Source organism: Tasmannia lanceolata, unplaced genomic scaffold (assembly GCF_043159265.1).
Source record: "Tasmannia lanceolata isolate RefF3 unplaced genomic scaffold, GAP_Taslan_0.1 ptg000037l, whole genome shotgun sequence".
Classification (NCBI taxonomy): domain Eukaryota; kingdom Viridiplantae; phylum Streptophyta; class Magnoliopsida; order Canellales; family Winteraceae; genus Tasmannia; species Tasmannia lanceolata.
Genome location: NW_027518714.1, coordinates 25,835,716 through 25,856,405, shown reverse-complemented (window position 1 = coordinate 25,856,405; position 20,690 = coordinate 25,835,716). Strand labels below are relative to the sequence as shown.

At 38.8% G+C, this 20,690-nt stretch overlaps 1 protein-coding gene and 1 non-coding gene across 2 annotated transcripts; one reads left to right on the top strand and one right to left on the bottom strand.

Annotated features, from left to right (window-relative positions):
• The first annotated feature begins 10,097 nt into the window (after positions 1–10,097).
• TRNAT-UGU (transfer RNA threonine (anticodon UGU)) lies at positions 10,098–10,169 on the top strand. Its single transcript has one exon. It is a non-coding gene; the product is annotated as a tRNA-Thr (tRNA).
• A 5,255-nt stretch (positions 10,170–15,424) lies between these two features.
• On the bottom strand, positions 15,425–19,461 carry CR4 (crinkly4). The gene has a single exon (XM_077372891.1). The coding sequence runs from the start codon at positions 18,745–18,747 to the stop codon at positions 15,937–15,939; it is 2,811 nt and encodes a 936-aa protein (XP_077229006.1). The 5' UTR covers positions 18,748–19,461; the 3' UTR covers positions 15,425–15,936.
• Between the last annotated feature and the right edge of the window lie 1,229 nt (positions 19,462–20,690).

The following is a 20,690-nucleotide window of genomic DNA, read 5'->3' as shown; positions in this document are numbered from 1 at the left end:
GAGAAAACATGTACTCCTCCATCAAAGAAAAACAGAACCCCAAAGGTTTAGGAGTTGAGGAAAAGCTAGAGAATAAGGAAGTGTGGTCTGAAGATGATGGAACTCCTGGATCACAGTAAACATGGCTTCGCCTGAGTATAGGGTCTTGCTTTAGGTATCTCTTGCTTGTTTTGAGTTTTTTCTTCAAGGGTATCATGACCCTAGTTGTTTTGCTCTTTTCCTTTGACATTGTTCTAAAGATTGGGCAGTGGTCTTGTTCCTACTATTGTTCTATATATATATATATATATATATATATATATAGGGGAAACATTTTCTGCCCGATACCTCAGATAAGTTATCTGAGCAAGAGCTCAAAAAATCATGTGGCCCCATTGTTTGGATGATCCACAACATTCATTTGATAGGCCCTTACATAGATAGGGTGTGCCAAAAAAATCAGCTCCATAGGATCATCCTAATCCTTCAATTTTTGGAGGTTAAAAATGGACAGATTTGTGGAGGTTTATACCCATCCACTTTAACCACCAAGGTAAGTCTGTTGCCACACGGTAGCCCTCCTAGGCAAGTCCGTTACCACACGGTAGCCTTCAAAACCAGCACTGGATGCTAGAACGACATCCCACCTTGTAGGTTGCTCGGACTCGTACGGCAACCAGTTTTTTGGCCAACCCTCAAGGCTCCATGCACTGGATGCTAGAACAATACCCTATCCTTGTAGGTGTTTGTATCCGTACTGACACTAGTCTTTTGGCCAACCCTTAGGACATCAACCTTATTTGTCAGAAAGGCATCTTCCCAAATCAAAATCCCATTAGAACACGATAACCCTTGCGCAATTTTATCAAATCTCATACATAATCTGTCGTAGCAAACACTGGATGCCGCACATGTATCCCCTTCATCAACATTAGCACTGGATGCCAAAACAATGACCCTCGAGGTCCCTACCCAAGTCAGGCACCACACCTGACTTTAGATGACCCTCTTGGCTATTAAGAACGACATCCGCCCAAGGCTCGTTTAAGCAGTCGCACTTTTAAAATTCAAAACCGTCAGGGAGAGGTATCCACTCGAGGACCTGACAGCAAGACTCCTCGGTAAAGGCTGAGAGCCTAAGGGGTCCAATGCAAGCCTTGCAACCCTATCATTAGTCCCCGCTGACAAAATTTTGCTGTCTCCTTACTTTGGCATTCGTGTGCCTTTCACCCTCTACCAAAGAGGGGCATCTGTAGACACCCAATTTTGTAAGGTGGTACTAATGATAGGTGGTTAGGATAAACCTGTGGAGCAGTTTTTTGTGCACACTTTATCTATCTTTGGACTATCCAAATGAATGTTTTGGATCATCCAAACGATGTGGGCCCATATGTTTTTTTTTTTTGAGCTCTTGCTCAGATAACTTATCTGAGGTATCGTGCAGAAAATATTTCCCCATATATATATTCCTTATCTTTTTCTTTATGGGGATGGAACCCCATAGAACTCCAATAGAGAGAACATCCACCTCATATGATTGAATGGATAAAATGAAATCGGCTATGAGGTGGCTATTCTATCCTGAGAGAGTTAGCTTGGAAATGACTTTCTGTGAAATTGCCTAAGTTTCGTAAAAAATTAAGGGTGCATTCTTTAACCCTTTTTTTGAATTTTCACTATAAAGAATGAAAAAAAAAGAAGAATTAATCGTGTTCTTTTAAACATATGTCAGCCAATTCTTAAGATTCAAGTTCCAAAAATTTTCGGTTAGGTGAAATGCTAAGCTCTCTCACGGATTCTAAAGTTTTTGGTGGGTAAGCTGGAATCGAACCTGCGGCCTCAAGGTTTAGATGTAAAGCCTCAACCATTGAGCTACATGCCCAACCCAACTCATTAATTCTAACTTGCCAGTACTGCTCTATAGTTACAAAATTCTCTGAATAATTGTAAATTTCTAATGCTAGCAGGAGATAAGAGGTCATCACATGCACCTTAAACACCCAATCCATACAGGTCTCCATTATTTTAATTTTTGGCTTGAAGATTCTAAAAAAAAAAATCGAATTGTTGAAGAGGATTGATGATGAACTCAAGTCCTCGAATGAGTCTCCAAAGGAAGACAATTCCTCAAGTACGAAGAAGAATAACAGACAAAAATTGAATAACTCCCTTCAGCAAGATATAGAGGAAGATGAGAGTCTTTACAACCTCCTTAAACCTAGTCCACATGGTCTGGAAGATAGATCTCCAAAGAAACTTCTAGATCTGGTAGCCCTCAACTCACGAGAATCTGCTAGAAGCAAGACTCTCATTCTTGTGAAAGAAGATGGCACGAAGGTAGGCGGAAAGGTAGATATTTGAGAGATTTTCCATGGGCTCTTCCAAACCTCGATTTCTGTAATATCGAGTCCTCTTTCCACCTCGTCGAGCATACTTGGAGGGACCACCCCCAAAACACCTACCACTATTGCCCCAATTGCCGGCAACACACTGCCCTAGAGCTCCTTGTTTTGAAAAGGCTATAGATCAATCCACAAGGCCTGATTATTTAGCCCCATTGGAGAAGAAGAATACAGCTCGGAGACCTCTTTTGAAGACGAAGATTTCAATGAAGCGGAGAAAAAGTGAACCAATAGCCTTATTGGCTATTTCTTAGGTAGAAGATCCCACTTCATGGCCTTAAGAGATTATATCACAAAGGAATGGAGACTGTAGGGAAATTTCCTGATCTTCATGCTCGGAGAAGTCTTTTTCCTTTTCAAATTTACAAATTCGGAGAACTGCAACTCTATCTTAGAGTCATCAATCCATAATTATGGAGGAAGGCTTTTAATTCTGCAAAAATGGTCCCCTCAACTAGTAATAGAGAAGTTGAAGCACTCTAAAATCACTATTTGGATTCAATTTCTTGGGCTGTACTTAAAGTTTTGGACAGCCAGGAACCTCAGTAAGATTGCAAGCCTTGTTGGGAAGTACCTGCATATGAACACCCAGACGACAGAAGCATCTAGGCTTAAACTATGCTTAGGTTTGTGTCGAAATAAATGCTGGAAAATTCTTCCCTAATACCATTCGCATCAATACTCCAAACAGAACCATCATTCAACCAATTGAGTACGATTGGAGACCTAAAGCACGTAACTCGCAGTGATTTCGGTCAGTCGACAGAAGTTTGTGAAAAACAGTCCAATGGCTATCTCAAAGAACTCAAGCAAGAGTGTAGGCCGAAATCATAGGTGAGGAATGGAGAGGCAAAAATGGACCCACGAGAAAATTCACCATCAAAGGAGGGCAATTCGAAATAAATGGAGTCTCATGTAGAAGTTTCACCTAGACAGCCCCTGAAGAGTCAAGAAAATAGATTCTTGCCTTTAGATACCTTGGAGGAAGGGACTCTCCACATTGAAGAAGGAAACCAAAATATGAAAGGAAACCAAAATTGGAACCCCATCCCACTGAAGAAGACTCATGACAAAAAGTCCAAAGGAAAAAGGAAACAGGAAGCTGGCGAAGAAGTGCACGCCCAATAAAAGAAAACAGAATTCCTCCATCAAAGAAAAACAAAACCCCAAGGTTTAGATGTTGAGGAAAAGTCAAAGAATAAGGAATTATATCCAGAAGATGATGGACCTCCTGGATCATAGTAAACATGGCTTCACCCGAGTATATGGTCTTGCTTTAGGGATCAAGTGTGTCCCAAGCCTCACCAATCGAGAGGCAAAAATGGACCCACGAGAAAATTCACCATCAGGGGGTTGCAATCCAAAGCAAATGGAGTCCCATGTAGAAGTTTCACCTAGACAACCCCTCAAGAGTCAAGGAAATAGATTCTCGCCTTTAGATACCTTGGAGGAAGGGACTCTCCACATTGAAGAAGGAAACCGGAATATGGAAGGAAACCAGAATATGGAAGGAAATCGAAATTGGAATCCAATCCCAGTGAAGAAGACTCATGGCAAAAAGTCCAAAGGAAAAAAAAGAAAAACAGAAAGCTGGCGAAGAAGTGCACCCCCAACCAAAGAAAACAAAACTCCTCTATCAAAGAAAACAAAACTCCTCTATCAAAGAAAAACAAAGCCCCGAGGTTTAGGAGTTGAGGAAAAGCCAAAGAATAATGAATTATAGCGATAAGAAGATGGACCTTCTGGATCACAGTAAACATGGCTTCACCTGAGTATAGGGTCTTGCTTTAGGGATCATGTGTGTCCCAAGCCTCACCAATTGTACAATTCCAGGGCGTGTATTTCTTTTCTCTTTCTTGTTTTGAGTTTGTCCTCAAGGGTATCATGACCCTAGTTGTTTCGCCATTTTCCTTTGACATTGGGCAGTGGTCTTGTTCCTGCTATTGTATCATCTTTATTTATTTAATATACTGGTAGGGGTCCGCCTAACTTCAGCTTACTCATCCAAAAAAAATAATATTCCTCATCTTTTTCTTCATGGGGAGGGAACCCCATAGAGCTCCAATAGAGATAACATCCACCTCATATGATTAAATGAATAAAATAAAATCTGCTACGAGGTGGCTATTCTATCCTGAGAGAGTTAGCTGGGAAATGACTTTTGTGAAATTGTGTAAAGAAAGGGGATCTCAACTAGGCAGTTTCGTAAAAAAACTAAGGGTGCGTTCTTTAACTCTTTTTTTTTTTTTTTGAATTTTCACTATAAAGAATGATAAACAAAAAGAATTAACCGTGTTCTTTTAAGCATATGCCAATTCTTAAGATTCAAGTTCAAAAAGTTTTCAATTAAGAGAAATGCTAAGCTCTCTTTCGGATTTTAACTTGGCTAAGCGGGAATCGAAACTGCGACCTCAAGGTTGAGATGAAAAGCCTCATCCATTGAGCTACATGCACTACGCTGTAGACACCCATTTGACCGAACCCCAAATAACTTGGTTCGATTAGAAACCCTATTAGATTAGTGTTTTAGAGTTCCAAATTGTGCCTTAAAGTATTTTAGGATCCCAAGTAGTTCCCATTAAAATTTCGTTTAAATCCGTTGAGAATTGCCTAATAAGACGAGCCGAGTTAGATAGTGCAAAAGGGGAGTGAAATATCCTGTAAGCCAGCTAGTTTTTGTACTAGAGCTGAAAAGGGGGTGCATTATCCCTGTAATGTCGCCCATGAAAAGTTTTACTTGAAATTACCCATTTTTTAGTTAAAATACAAAATATACATAAAAGGGGGTGTCTTGTAAACTTAAGGGGGTGATAAATTTTCTCAAATCTTTATAAATAGAGATCAAAGGCTCTAATTTGGGGATCTCTCTTCTAAATCTAGGGTTTGTGCTTAAGAGAGAGAGTTTTCTAGAGAGAAAAAGAAGATTGTAGAGAGAGAGAATTCTAGAGAGATAAAAAGAAGAACAAAAAGAGCTAGCAAAGGAGGAAATCAAAGGAGAAGCTCAAGGTTGATGGAATTCACTTCAAAAGATGGAGTTTTTAGTTTTTTTACATCAAAGGTTAGTAGATTTTGAGTTTTCTTTGAAAATCTAGCTTAAAATAGAAAACCTAAGTGGAAATGCCTAAAAATGGTTAGATTTAGCAACCTAGGGCTAAAATCTACCAAAATATGTTTAAAAACATGTCTCATATAAAGATCTAAAGCAATTCACCTCAGATTTTGAGTTCTAGTTGAATTTCGATGTGAAAATGGAAAAACTAAGTACTGTCCAGCCTCGTTTTTACAATTTTCATCAATTTTTGATCAAAATTCGTAAAAATTTTTCACTAGAAGGTGTAGAGCTCGTTGAGATCTTCGATTTGACATATACTGGCTCAAAATTGGCCAAGAAATGAAGAAGTTATGCCAATTTTAAGATTTCAGCTGAAAATTTAGGTTAAAATTTGTGAATTCTTAGATGATTTTTGTGAAAACCTTTAGATCTGATGTGTTAGGCTTTGGAATTCAAAAGTATATGTGTTAATATGTGTGTGATGTGAATATCTAGTGAAATCCATGATAGATCTAGGGTTTTGATGCGAAATGCTCTTGTAAAATGTTGAAAAACTTCAAAAATACATGCTGTCCAGATTTGTATTTGTACTTTTTCATTAAATTTCGGTTAGAATTCGGAAAAGTGACACACATGAAAGTTGTCGATCTTCGATTTGGCGTATCATGGTCCCAATTTGTCCAAAGGATGCGAGAGTTATGCTCTTTTTAAGTTTCAGCTATTCAATGTGTTAATTTTTCTAAGTTTTTTGGAAATTTATCGCGTCAAGTAACTTTCGGACCGCTTCTGGCCGGATCTGGCTGGAGCCGTAGAAGATAGAGTTGTTCTTTGAATGATTTCCTAAAACTTTATCCTTGAGCAAATGTTCCAGAAATGATGTTTTGAGTGTCAAAACGGAGCGTGAACTTTCAGCTGAGACACTATTGTGCTTTTTAATGGCGATGAGCCGGAAATGGCCGTTTTCTGGCCACTTCCAGCCGGAACCAGTGCTACATGTCAACCTAGACATTTAAACTTCTAGGATCACTTCCAAGTTATGTCTAGACCTTCCAAATTTCATGAGCCTTATTTTATGAGACACACTTTGTCTCATTAGAGTGTTTTCATTTTTAGGAGACATGTTTTGTCTCAATAGTTAGTTTTCCATTTTAGAAGACAAACGTTGATCTCATAGAGAGTTTATCCTTAGGGGACTTGCTTAGTCCAAGTAACTCTCCCCTCTTTTATTTAGTAGAGTTCTTAGTCTGTTAGATGCCCTTTAGACATTAATGTTTCTCATCCCTTTGGGCGATGAAGGTGTTAGCCCAAGCCCATCATTAGGAGAACTTACTAGGATATGGTAGTACTCCTGTCTTCTTTTTCCCTCTTCTTTAGGTAGAGAGTGTTCATTCTTTTAAATGTCTTTTGAATCTTAGATATCCCTTCCTTTTTAAGGGCGATAAAGGAGTCATCCCAAGCCCATCCTTAGGGGACTTGCTCAGTCCAAGTAGCACTCTCCTCTTTATTTAGTAGATTAACCCAGTCTTTTAGACACTTTTAGATTTTTCCTTTTCATTGCATGGGCAATGAAAGAGTCATCTAGATCCCTACTAGGAGACACACTTTGTCTCATAAGGTGATTCTCCTTTGAAGACAAGCCTCATTTTAGAACCTACCCTTAGGAGATATACACTGTCTCATTAGAGTTAGTTGTACCCCATTGGAGACATAATTTGTCTCATTTTTCTTGTTTAGACAGTCTTTGACTCATTTGCCCCCTGTATTTTGGTAGCGTTATTAGAGAGCCTTCGACTTGTTTGCACCCCACCCCCTCTTTAGTGTTGATTGTTTAGGAGTCTATCTCATAGACTATTAGTTGATTTTCTAGTTTAGGAGTTTGTCTTTTAGAGTTGTTGCTTCTTTATAGAGACTATCTCACTCTTACTCGAGTCTCACTTACTTGGTTTCTTTATAGAGACTATCTTCCACGGGTACGTAGGCAGCTTAGGGTTTTTATCTCAAGTCCAGTCAAATTTTATAAATCAATCATTTAAACTCTTTGAAAAACATAAAAATCGTCCAAAACATTGTTTTCGAAAAGATCTTCCTCTAGAGTTATGAGTTTGTCCTAGATAGAGGGTTTTAGAGTTAGGAGTTCATCCTTGATATGGTGTGTATTTTGTTTGTGTTTGTTTTAGAGTTAGAAGTTTGTCATAGCTAGAGGTATGACTCCTCCGTCCGGTCAGTTGACGATCCACTGATGACTAGAATATGATGCGTTAGTCTGCCCGTTGTTTTTCCTAGGACATACAGCCTAGTTATACATAGGATATAAGAACCACTTGCATTAGCTTATGGTTAAAAACTTACATTTAGTTAGGGCATATAGGGAGTCGTAAAATTCACAATCCACTTAAATTTAAATATCGCTCAAGAAGCTTTAAAAACCAGTCCAGATTTTTAGGATTGAGTCTAGTTTAGTAGTCTAGATGTCTTAGGTATCATAGTTTAAAATAGGCGCGAAGAACTACGTTGCTTTGATTCTCGTGGAGGCGGTGATACGTAGGCGGCTTTGGATGTATGCCAGACCATCAAAGGAATCAGACGAAAACGTTTAGAGTCTAGGGTTTGTTGTGTTGTGTCGTGTCGTGTGCGGTATCGAGTCGTGTTGTATGTTTTGTTGTGTTTTCTTACTTTCCTGTACAGACCTTATACCTTTAGTTGTAGTATGCATGTGTTTGCCGCCCACGAGAACTTAGACACCCATTAGGCATGACACTCACAACTTAGCCATGCTTAGGTGACATTTATTTTATTTATTTTGTATGTGCTTATTATTCCCGGGTCATGCATGTTTAGATAGACGTTTTCCTCGGGGATATTCGGTCCCATTTCACCTGATTTTCGCCCAAAACTCTTCAAAATAAATGGCATAAGAGACCAAGTGCTTGCACTAGGGCGGATTGAGATGCTCTTCGGACCTTCCTCATCCCTAATCAGGCACGGACCCATATATATTTTTGGTTATCCATTGCACAGAGGATTTGTTTTTGGGTTCCATGACCTATCCATAGATGTCAACTCAGAGTTATTTTAGGTACGTCTTGGTTTCGAGCCCTGGCTCTGGATCATGAGGTATATCTTTCATTTATCGCAACTCGTGCTATACTATGAGGGTGACACCATTTCGAGAGTTCCTTTGTAGAGCTCTCCTTCATGTGGATGATCCAAAGGACCGACAGGGGGCCCGTTTCTCCTGCCGTTCTCCTCAAGATCGGGGTCCACATACGCCACTCATGGATTCTAACTTGCCAGTACTACTCTATAGTTACAAAATTCTCTGAATAATTACATATTTCTAATGCTAGCAGCACGAGATGAGAGGTCATCACATGCACCTTAAACACCCAATCCATACACGTCCCCATTTTTTTATTTTTTGGCTTGAAGAAAAAAAAAAAGGTTATATTTTTCCCATGCGCGTACATTTTTAAGGTGCATTTGGAGATAAAAATTCCCAATTTTTATGCTTCCGATCAATCCTAACCATCTACTTTTTGGGTCGACAAGAGGACAGTGAGACTGTTGATCTTGGGAGACTCCAAAATGCTAAAAAAAAGGTCACTTTTACGCACTTTCCTAATAGATATTTATTAGGCCTTCTATTCTCCATTGATCAGAACGGTAACCATAAGTTCACACAAATGGCATTGAGAACACCTTAATCAAATGCTCCTAAGCCCTTGATCCAACAATCCTTATTTAGGGTTACATCAAGAAAAGCTAAATTGTTAATTGTTGAAGTCATTTATTTTATGCATGGAATGATTGTTTGGGATGAGACAGAGACCATATGGGTTGCCTCGTGATGTTCTACCTTGGTTTCATATCAATGCCCACCTATGCTTCTTTAAGGCCCCAGAAATTGCCTTTTACCATTTGCTACAAAAACAAGGAAGATTTTGTTTTCTCAAAATATGATTTATTTTTTTTTCTTGTTTTTTCGCCTTTTCTCACCCTCTACTCACTCATGCCCTCTCAAAAGCTCTGCTTCTCCCACCCTCCTTACTCCTCTCTCACCACATTATAAACTAAATTTTCCATGGAAAAAAATCATGGTTGTCGAACATGGTTAAATTAAACAAAGATTTCATGATTTTTTTTCTTGGTTGCCAAACATGCACTAGAAAATCCCTATTGGATAGCAGGGTAACCAATCTCAAAGGTTTAACTCAGATAAAATTATCTAAGCAGGGTAATCCCAATCCTATGGACAACTTATCTAAGGATTTCAATCCTTACAAAGAACAGCTCATCCATGGGATAGCAAGTCGGGGTTTATTTTATCCTTGGATAGGCCTGCTATGCTCTGGGTAGGGTATTACTATAGCCCTTTTTGTTTTGGATTTCGAGAACTGATTTTGAGTCCTACAATCAGTTTTGGACCCGAAATCAATTCTCTAAATCCAAAACAAAAAGGGTCTATTCAAGTAGCGTAGCCAATAAGTGGTTTATTCAAGATGATATTATCCAAGCGGGAGACAATCCCAAGATTAGATTATCCAAGGATTTCTATTCCCACGGAGAACATCTCCATTGGATAGGGTCTCTGCTTGTTGGGAAATTATATGATCCGTATTTAAATTTAGTTAGATAATTTACATTGAACTTTCTAATAAGCAACGGCCCTTATAGCTCAGTGGTAGAGCGTCAGTCTTGTAAACTGAAGGTCCGTAGTTCGATCCTGCGTGAGGGCATTTTTGTCTACAAAAACGTCCCTTTTACTTTTTTTTTCAACTCCTTTTGTAATTAACCAATAATTTACCTGAAATGACAATATTAACCTTGAGGAATTTAACAATCCTTCTGGATTCTTTATTTGATAAACAACAGTTGAACGTATGACTTAACCTATAGATTCGGCAATTGATCCCATTATTCCAGGGGTACTTATTTGATATAGTTTCTCCAGATTTTATATGGTGTAAGCCCTTATAGTCCCTGATTTTTCAGGAAGTACTGTACGGACCACACTATAGGATGATCCAAACCGTCCATATGATGGGCCACAACGTCAATAGGTTGTGCCCAAAAGATCATTTCCATAGGATGATCCTAGCCCTCCGATCTATAGATGAACTACACATATTATGGAAACCTCTATAGATCGCAGGGCTAGGATCAGCCTATGGAAATGATCTTTTGGGCACAACCTATTTACGTTATGGCCCAGATATGGACGGTTTGGATCATCCTATACTCTATAGTGTGGTCCGTACAGTACTTTTTGAAAAATAAGGGACTATAAGGGCTTACACCGTATAAAATCTCATAGTTTATCTATTCCTGATTACTATGATATGGAAAATACTAAATAAAAATCAGTAGGAAGCCGAGGACTCTTGTACGGCTTTGAAATAGTGATGGGAACAGCGATGCTATCATATGTTGAAACCATTACCTATTCCAGAGAAGCCATGGGTTAGTTTATCTTTGATCTTCATCACTGGTCGACTATGATTATCAAAAAGTTCGACTACAATTGATATAGTTGAGGCACAATGAAAATATGTTCTTGTTAAGAAGAATGCCCGTTTTATTTAGTTATTTACTAGAGCAATTATGACATGGGAGTCAATTCGAGGCAAGTGTTCCGATATATGACGACATAGTCATGCTCCGGAAAATACAACATTTTTTGAGTTCTTCCTCTTAGGAAGGGAGGATTGTTGTTTCTCTAGACCTCATGGAAAAGAAAGAAAGAAAAAGAAAAATACTGGAATGGATCACTTTCTTATATGTATTATTACTGTATCCTCAATGGTTGAGCCTACTTTTTACAGGTGAATAGAATCTTTATGCCCAAAACCCTGATTCCAGTAGTCAGTAAAAAGACTATTCAATCAGAAATATTCATAAAGTCTTGTGTGGTCGAAGATAATAAAAAATATATCTGTCGCCACCGCCATAATTTCATCTCCATCGAATTTTAATATAAGAAATTTCAATCATGCTTATATTCATCATTGCAGAAATTGGGTTCAAGCATTCCCCAGCCCTTTTCATCAATGAAGTATACGAAGGAATACACTACGTTCAATAAATTCCTACCACTATATCTATCTCTGAGATGTTTGGATTTTTCAAAATTCATAAATTTCATCGTAAATATGAAATATGCTCATACAAATACAAATGTGAGAGAGATTAAGAAGATGCAAAGTCATTTATCTGCTTGGCTAGTCAAGCATGAGCTAGCGTATTATGTTAGATAGGAACAAATTCGGTAAATACTAGTAACTCTCGGAAGGAGTATTAGAACGGAAAGATATATTAGATAATGAACTATTGGTTCTAAGCCATCTATGGTGCCTCATTATTTGTTTTCTGATCTATGAAGAATATCAGAGTGTTTCACAGAAGCATTACATTGATGTAGGTCTGCCTTCGGCCTAGATCAACCTAAGAGAATCACCTATGAATCTCACCAATATAGTTGGGGTTAAAGTTGAAGCAGCTAGTAGAAAACCAAAACAACTAATTATAGTAAGCATCAAGGAGTTATTTTTGGGAAATGATACACCCCTTTTCATTACTTGAGACACCGAGGTACACTTTATCTATGACTGCAAAGAGGCAGCTGTACATCACATGGGAATGATTGAAGGGACCTGATTGCGATCGTACACTGCACCTGGGTGTTCCAAGTAATGAAAAGGAGCGTATTTATCATTTCCCTAATTTTTTTGTATAACATTATTATTAGTAATTAGTTGGATTTATTTGAGAATTTTCTGTTAAGTGATTGATTTATTTGAATTATTGATGTTTCTTTAATAGAATATTTCCATGATCATATAGCCGCTAAAGTTGGGACCCATAATATGAATACTACTGTGCCTCAGCCTTAATACTTTTTTATACCTCATAGCGTTCCATTGCGTTAAACCATCCCCCTGTTGTTTGAGCGGCCTAATACTGCTCATTCCTGGTCGACACTCACCTTTGAACAATCAATTATTTCGAAATGTTTGACTGGCTACACACAGCCTGAGAATAATTGAAGGGATATTTTTGAAGAATATTGATGATGAAATTCCAAAGGAGTGGTAAAAGGAGAAAGAAATTGAATGATTACGAGAGATTCATTTGTTTAGTCATCAAGGAGCAAATTAAAGGTTTACCAAGAAATCCCATTAAAAGAAAAATATAAAATGGACTTTGTAGCAGATTACAAACATTTCTTACCTACTTGCATGGATAAAAAGTAGGTAATGAAATTACATTTGGTTGTTTCTAATTGTCGGAATCCAAATAGGTGTATAAACAGAACTCTTTTTTATTATTTTGATGTATTGATGAGTACGAAATAACGATCAAACTACTAGAAATAAATCCATTGGAATAGAGGAAATCGGCTAAAAGGTTCATCGGTGGTCATATAAATTGATAGACAATTCGAAATAACAAGTGGTGAAAAATGAGTAAGAATCAATTCAGTCGTTCAAGAAAAGTCAAATGTGTATGTTTATTATCGCTAGCTTTTTAAGTCATCACATTTCGAAAAAAACATCGACATTGTTGTTTAATTTTGAGTCAAATAATCGGTTTTGGACTCATAATCAGTTCTCAAAATCCAAAACAAACAAGACTGTTGCAGATTGAAGATTGAATTTTTTATTATTCTGTAGCAAAAAAAGGGTTTTTTATTCATTGATTTACATGCTTTTTGTTTACATGAAAGCTATACAATAAAATGGGCATTGCCATTACTTAAATTACTAAATGTCCTTATTATCAAAGGGTCCAAAATCCGGAAAAGAAAAAAAACAGACATTTACTCCTGTGTTTAGGAATTCTGATGCACTCCTTATTAATCCACAATTTCAGACCAATTCTCTCAAAAAAGAAAGGGAGGTCATTCGGACGAAAACTATGAAGAACATGCGGTGTGGAAGAAGCTCCTTATTCTCTAGCTTCTATTTTTGTCATCTTATTTGTATCCTAATTTTCATGCATCAAATCCTGTCTATTTGGCTTGATTTTAGTATCATTAGGAAAGCTTTTTTATTACCTTCCTAACGAGCCCATGATTATGCAATTTGGATGTGATTTGAGGAAGTTAAGGCCGATTTACTGATGTGGTATATGTCTATTATGAGATTTCTATTTTAGGGTTATTATAGTAATTTTTAGCTTTTATTTAAATTTCTTTAGATAGACAACTGGGATTAGTTGATTAGGTCTTAAGTTAGCTTTTCGGGTTTTTTTTTCTCATAAATAATTGTTATCAAGCATTGTAATGGACTTTTTTGAATTATTGAATTAAAATTGGATTTGGGCTTTTGAGTTCTTTAAGAATTTTTTTGGGTTGCTAGGATTAGCCCTTGTAGGAGTATTTTTCTAGTTTCGTTTTGAGAAATTCAGCTTCGACGGGATCGAAGTAAATCGCATTCCCATTTACGGTGATCGAAGTATTCTATTCCTCATGACAGTAATCAAATGTTCCTTTTCTTCTTTTTACTTATTTTGCCTCCACTGTTATGCAACGAGGAACCTCCAAGTTTTTAGACTGCATTAGGAAATGATATATTCGCCCCATGCTTTGCCCTTGATTGCTCTCCTTTAGTGCATTTTATGGCTACTCTTTTTACGCTAGAGGGTGCATCAAGACTAAGTGCATTGCCGAGTCGCCGACACATAAGCCTTTCACCTCCATCATGACTAAGTGCATCGCGACCAAGTGCATTGCCGAACTATATGCCTTCCACTTCTTTGTGGAGGGCTGGGATTATGGCGGGTGATATTTCAAAGACAGCTTTAGTCTGCCTTGCAATAGAGGTGAAACGACCTCTTACTTCGTTCAAATTAACTAAGATGTTCATTGTTGAACCGTAAATGATTAAATAACACCAACTCTAACAGCTTAAGCTTTTGGAGTAGTCGGTTGTTTCACATGGTTTCAGAGCTATTGCCTCAGGCAGGTCCTAAGTTCTAAACCCAACAACTCCTAGACATATAATCCACTTGTACGGCCAACCCAAAAGAGGGTCCACATGTACGGACAAGAAAAAAAGAGAGGCCACGCATGCGGGGGAGTGTTGAAGTATAAATGATTAAATAACGCCAACTCTAACAGCTTAAATAGCCCGTATGCCAATGTATGGAATATTTGAAAGGAAAGGAATAACCGGGTATTTGAAGGAAAGAAGAAAAGGGTGGAGCGTGTTTGTCTCGAGTTCAAAATGGAACTTATCGAAGAGAAGCCTGACCTACGGTTTTGGCGAAATATTGTGCAATTGGACAGCAGTAATCAAGGAAAGGAAGACGACTTCGAAGATTACTCCTAAATGGGTACTACCTCTGGATGGTCAGTACAAATTTAACTTTGATGGAAGTTCGATAGGCAACCCCGGAGAGGCTGGCATAGGCGGAGTAGTTCGAGACACGAATGGTAATGTGAGGATGCCATTTTCGGGCTCTGTTGGTATCTGTGATGCGAATGAAGCTGAAATCAGAGCACTCCTATTTGGACTCAAATGGTTTGATACAAATAATCTGGGTCCACTAATCATAGAGGGTGATTCAACCAACGCAATTGCATGGGTAACTGTAAGTTCAAAAGGACCTTGGTAGCTGCAATTCTACATTGCGGAAATCAGAGACTTAATTCGTATAATCCGCTCGGATATTCAGCACCGAAGAAGATCGGCTAATGAAATGGCAGATAGTGTGGCCGAAGAGGGAGTACTGCAGGATTCCACTTCTGTTATTGTATCTGCTGATGCAGAGGGTGTGAAGGATGTATAGTGTTTGGGGTTTTATTTTTGTCTTTTATCTTCCTCTGTATGAATCTATAGCAGAGCTATACCTCGCTATTTCTAGGGACTTCTTGTCCCCTTTGTATTTTATTCTGGGTAGTACAAGTCATCTTTAAAAAAAAAACAGCTTAAACTATTGGAGTAATTGGTTATTTCACATCCATAATATTTTAGATGACCCAACTTGCCTCTAGAAAAGAAAGAAACGAGCATCAACATTTCCACATAAAATCAATGAAGAAAGAAAGACTATACATGGATTCATAATCTCAGAAATAGGAGAAGAAATAGCATCACATAAGATTGCCATTTCCCCTTCCAATTCCCGTACAATCAGAAAGAACAGAGATAAAAAAAACAATATCCCTACACTCCAAACTCAAAGAAGATACAAATCCGGTTTCTCCACTGTGGTTTTCGACTTCCCGGAGATTGAGAAATCACCAACGTGTAAATCTCACAGTAAAAGTACCACCTGTAGATGTACATAAGAGACAATAGAAATCCAGGAGCTTGCATCCACCATTCTCTTTCTACATTTCTCTAGCCCACCTTCACCATTGGAATCAAAACCAAAAACCCACCAAAGTCTCATAAAAATTCAGAAGACCCATATATTAGATCAATCAGAATCATAAAAAGCATAGAGATAAGGAAATTTCTCTTCCAGCCATACAAGGAGTTGTTCTTTCTGTATAGAATCTTAGAAATTGTGTTGCAAGAACAAGTCCTGTTGAGGAGATGCAGGGCCAATCTCTTCCTCCAAACATCTCAATCCATCATTACCTCCATTACCCAAATTCCTCGGCTCGTTAATCTTCGCATCTCCATCGGCATCTGAAACTGATGACTTCCTCCTTTGCGAAGATGCCACACTAGGAAACGTGATCCACGAAGGAGCTCTGAACTCAATCCTATGATCCTCCATTTCGACTGTATCAATCTCCGAACCCGATCGGTTCGAAGACCTCTGAGAAGCCTTCTTATGCATCCTACTACTCCCCAAAACCACCTCGGTAGGCAGTATTGGCTGTTCGTTACATGGACTCCCCATCAGAAGAGCGAGAGCTTGCTCTAAGCCTGTTGTCACCTTATCCATCGACGGCCTTTCCTTTCCCCTCATCCTCACACACTTACACGCAACATTGGCAATTCGCTTCAGAGCCTCGAGCTCTGCTGGAGGTTTCAATACTGGGTCCAAAATTGCTAAAATGTCACCAACTTTGATCAGAGGAACCGCCCATTCGACTATGTTCCCTTCTTCAAACTGCATATCAATGGCTTTTCTTCCACTTAAAATTTCCAATAGTAGAACACCAAAGCTGTAGACATCAGACTTAGTTGTTAGATAGTGAAGTCTATAGTACTCGGGGTCGAGGTAGCCCAAAGTTCCAGCAGGGAGTTCAGATAATGGAGTGCTACTGTCAACAGGGCCTAACAAAGACAGGCCAAAATCTGCGACTCTCGCATTGTGTTCTTCATCAATGAGTATATTTGAAGACTTGATATCCCTATGAATTACAGGTGGGCAAGCGTACCCGTGCAAGTATTCAATTCCTCGAGCGGCTTGAACGGCAATGGTGACTCTTCGAATCCAATCCAATTGCTCTTTCTGACTGGGGTCCTTTCCATGGAGGCGTTGATGCAAGGAGCCATGGGCCATGAATTCATATACTAGCAAACGCTCACCACCTTCTTCACAGTAACCAAGCAAATTTAGCAAATGGGCATGGTTTAATCTCGAAAGGAGGTCTAGTTCAGTGCGAAATTCCTTTGAATTTTTCTTCCGGTCCGACGCCATTATCGCACGTTTAACCGCAACTAAAGTTCCATCTTTCAAGACCCCTTTGAATACACAGGAGAAACTACCCTTCCCCACTTGTGATTCTTCTCTAAATCCGCCGGTAGCTTTCTGTAGCTCTTCATAAGTAAACATCTGAGCCCTTCTAATCTTAAGCTCTTCTAAGTCGGGACGAATTTTTGTGGACTCTTTGTGAAAAGAACAGGTTCTGTTTTTCTCAGAATTCCTTTCTGTTGCGAGGCAACGACACTTGCGTAATTTGTAACGAATGTAAAGACAAGCAATTACGGAAACAGAGCTTACCAAGAAGACCGCGAAGACTAGCTCTGCGACAAAGATAGCCATCTGAAGTGATGGCAACCGTTTGTTCTTCGTTGTCATAGAAGAACAACTAGACGAACACTCCGGCGAGGCACAGATAGAACAGTTATATGCACACTCAAGATTTGATTTGGGAGAGCAAGGAATGGTCTGATACATGCCAATAGGGCACTCATTGCTGCAAGGCAAGCAAACCCTAGAATTTGAAGGTTTGCATGGCTCAATTGCGGCATTTTCGTGACTAAATTCATAGAAACCCGTGCTACAAGGACTAGAAACACAGAGACCAGGAGAGACTGCCATGGGGAGTTGAGAGGGAAAACCTGAACCCCAACAAACAGCTTGAAGAGAGTTCTCGGCACGAACTCCGCAAGTGAAGTAATCCCCCGCCGCAATCTCATAGACCTTAAGTCCAATTGGAATAGGAATGTTATTCTCAAGCATAAATCCCCAACAAATCACTCCATGATCAGAGCTTTTTATTCCACAAGCATGAAACCTTCCACCCACAACAGAGAGCATATAATCCTTTGGAACCAAATCAACACTCCCCCCTGAATTACCATTAGATTTTTCCAAGCTCAAGCTCCTTCCCCAGCAAAAAACCCTAGAATGTCCACCCTCTAAAACCCCACAAACATGAAACCCACCTGCTGATATCATCTTAAACCTTGAATCTCTAGGAATTAGACCAATTACTCCACCCATAGTTCCATCACCCCAACAAAAAGCAGTTCTATTTTCAGAAAACAACCCACAATTAAAATCAGAACCAGCTGTGAGGGATGTGATCATACCTCCAAATGAATGAGAATCTGTCATATTATAACCCCAACAGTCAATAAGAGAAATGTTTCTATGCATACCTTTTGTGGGTTTTCTCAAACCACATAGATGGTGATCACCAGCACTGATTTCTAAGTAAGAAGCTCCCTCAACCATGGGCTGAGGCACACCCATTTGAATGTAAATGTTGTTGCCCCAACAGTAAGGTTGATTTGAATCCATAAGAAGGCCACAAACAAATCCATCACCAGCTGTTAAACCTAAGAAGGGAAATCTGTAAGGGGCTCCATAAACTACAGCTGAGTCAGCTCCATAACAACTGACAAGATGAGACCCATCTGAGCTTAGACCACAGAAAACAGGTCCATTTTCACCATAAGAAACAGCAATGCTAGACATTGAACCCAGACCTAAAACCTCCAAACTTGAACCAAAAAACACCATAAAAAAGGCAACTTGAATAAATCTAACTCTACTGGTGTTCATCTTCAATACCCAAATGAGAAACCCTAGAAAAGCCCACAAAGACCACTGCTTGAAGACCAGTTTTTTATTTGACTCTAAATGGGATAATCCACAAAGAAATACATCTTTTCTGATGTGCATTTTGAAAACCCAGATGAGAAAAATAGAAATCCAGCCCTTTTGATGTTCCTCTTCAAGACCCAGATGAAAAGTCCCCTTTCCTCACCATTATTTTTGCCTAGAGAAGAAACTAAAAAATATTATAGAAAAATACCCACCAAAATCACAGCTTGAGCAGGACTACTATCTCTACTTACAATTGTCTTTTGGACCCAAATGAGAGAATCACTTCTGAAACCAACAACGTATGTCAAACTACCCAGACGTGAAATCAACGATATTAACAAGAAAACCCCTAACCAGACCAAAGCTAAACAAGAAATTCAGCTCTTCCAGTGTTCATTCCCAAGACCCAGATTGGAAAAAAAAAGAAAATCCCTTCCTGATTTTTTAGGTTTTCTTATGGGTGGAAGTGTTCCCTATAAACATGGATCTTAGAACCAAAATATGAAACTCTAAACACAAAAACAAGAACCCCAACTCTTTTGCATTTCTGTCTCAACACCCCATCTGGGAAAAGGCTTGTTTTCCTCTTTATTGTTTCTATTGGTTTGAGATAAAATTTTGTAAAAAAAACAATGGGAAGGTGAGGTTTGGAGGGATGGTGATGGTGGGAGGGCATTAAATTGCATTAAATTCTATCCCTGATCATGGGCAAGTGTAGGTGAACATTGTGAATGAGAATTTAATGCTCTTGATCTTTTTCCATGCCTGGATTTCTGCACACATGTCCATGAATTCGAATTCTTCTAAATTAGTTCCGTTTTTTATACAAACTTTCCTTCATTTACTTCAGTTCTGTTTGAATTAAGCGGCTATTTGTGTTTGGGCACTGATATTGGCACTACCATGTTTTGCTAATTGCACTGACTCATCTTGTCTTTTATTATTTAAACAGCTGTCACTATGGGTGCAACTTGGGTCTGGCTCAACCCGAACCCGACCGGTTCAACCAGATTTGGGCTCGGGTTGTGTGGGCGTTTCCTCGAGTTGATTTGGGTTAGGGTAGGCTGATAAGCCAACTGATTTAATTTCGGGTTGGGTTAGGTTAGGGTTGAGGCCTTGGGCAACCCCGACTGGACCCGAACCCGACTTCCGTCCTCTAATTTTATTGTGATTTCATGGGGTTATGGTTAATTTTTATATTTTCCGGTTTGGCTATAGGGTTGACCATCATCGGTCCAAGGCTCGAGTTGGGTTGGGTTTGGGTTGACAGAATGCTTTCTCGGGTTGGGCTAGGGCCAACCCAATCCAACCTGACCCAAGTTGCACCCGTGGCTGTCGCAAAGTTTATTACATTTACCAAAAAGCTCTAATAAGTCAATTAAAAAGAAAAGACAAGTTGATTTTGTGCAGTTATTGAAATATGATAGTGCCAATATCAGCATCCTTGTGTTTTATCCCCATCTTTGCAGCTTGGATTTACTCCTTTTCTCTTTCTTAAATTTTAATCTCTCTTGTTTTCTTATTCAAAAAAGAAAAAAAAAAACAACTTCCTTTAAAATCTTTCCTTTACTCAGTTATGTGCGTCATTGTGTTTTTATCCATGATTTGTGTTTGTGTGTGTGTGTTTTTCATGAATTGAAGCTATGTGTTTTTTCTTTCTTTTATTTCCCTAATTGCCCCAATGAAAGGTGCTTCTTGTTCTTTTGCCTGCCTTCAATTGCTGTGGTCATTTTCTTTCTCGTCTTGTTTTGAGAATTTTTAATTGCAACACTGCTATTGAGTGCTTCTCATTACTGTTTTCAAAGTGTTTGTGTTTGTGTGCTTACAATTGTTTAAGATATAAATGCTTCATCAATTTCAGACAATTTACACATTATCCGAAGGAAAGCATATTATGTTTCCTTGTAACGAAAGTTTGTAGCTTATTAGATGGGGATGTGTTCTCAGACTTTGAATAATCTTGATAGTCCAAGGAATTTGTCTTATTAATGATTTTTTAGAGTCCCACTGGTCAACTG

Excerpts from the sequence above, each read along its gene's own strand:
- CR4 (XM_077372891.1), bottom strand. The coding sequence starts at position 18,747 with ATGCACATCAGAAAAGATGTATTTCTTTGTGGATTATCCCATTTAGAG.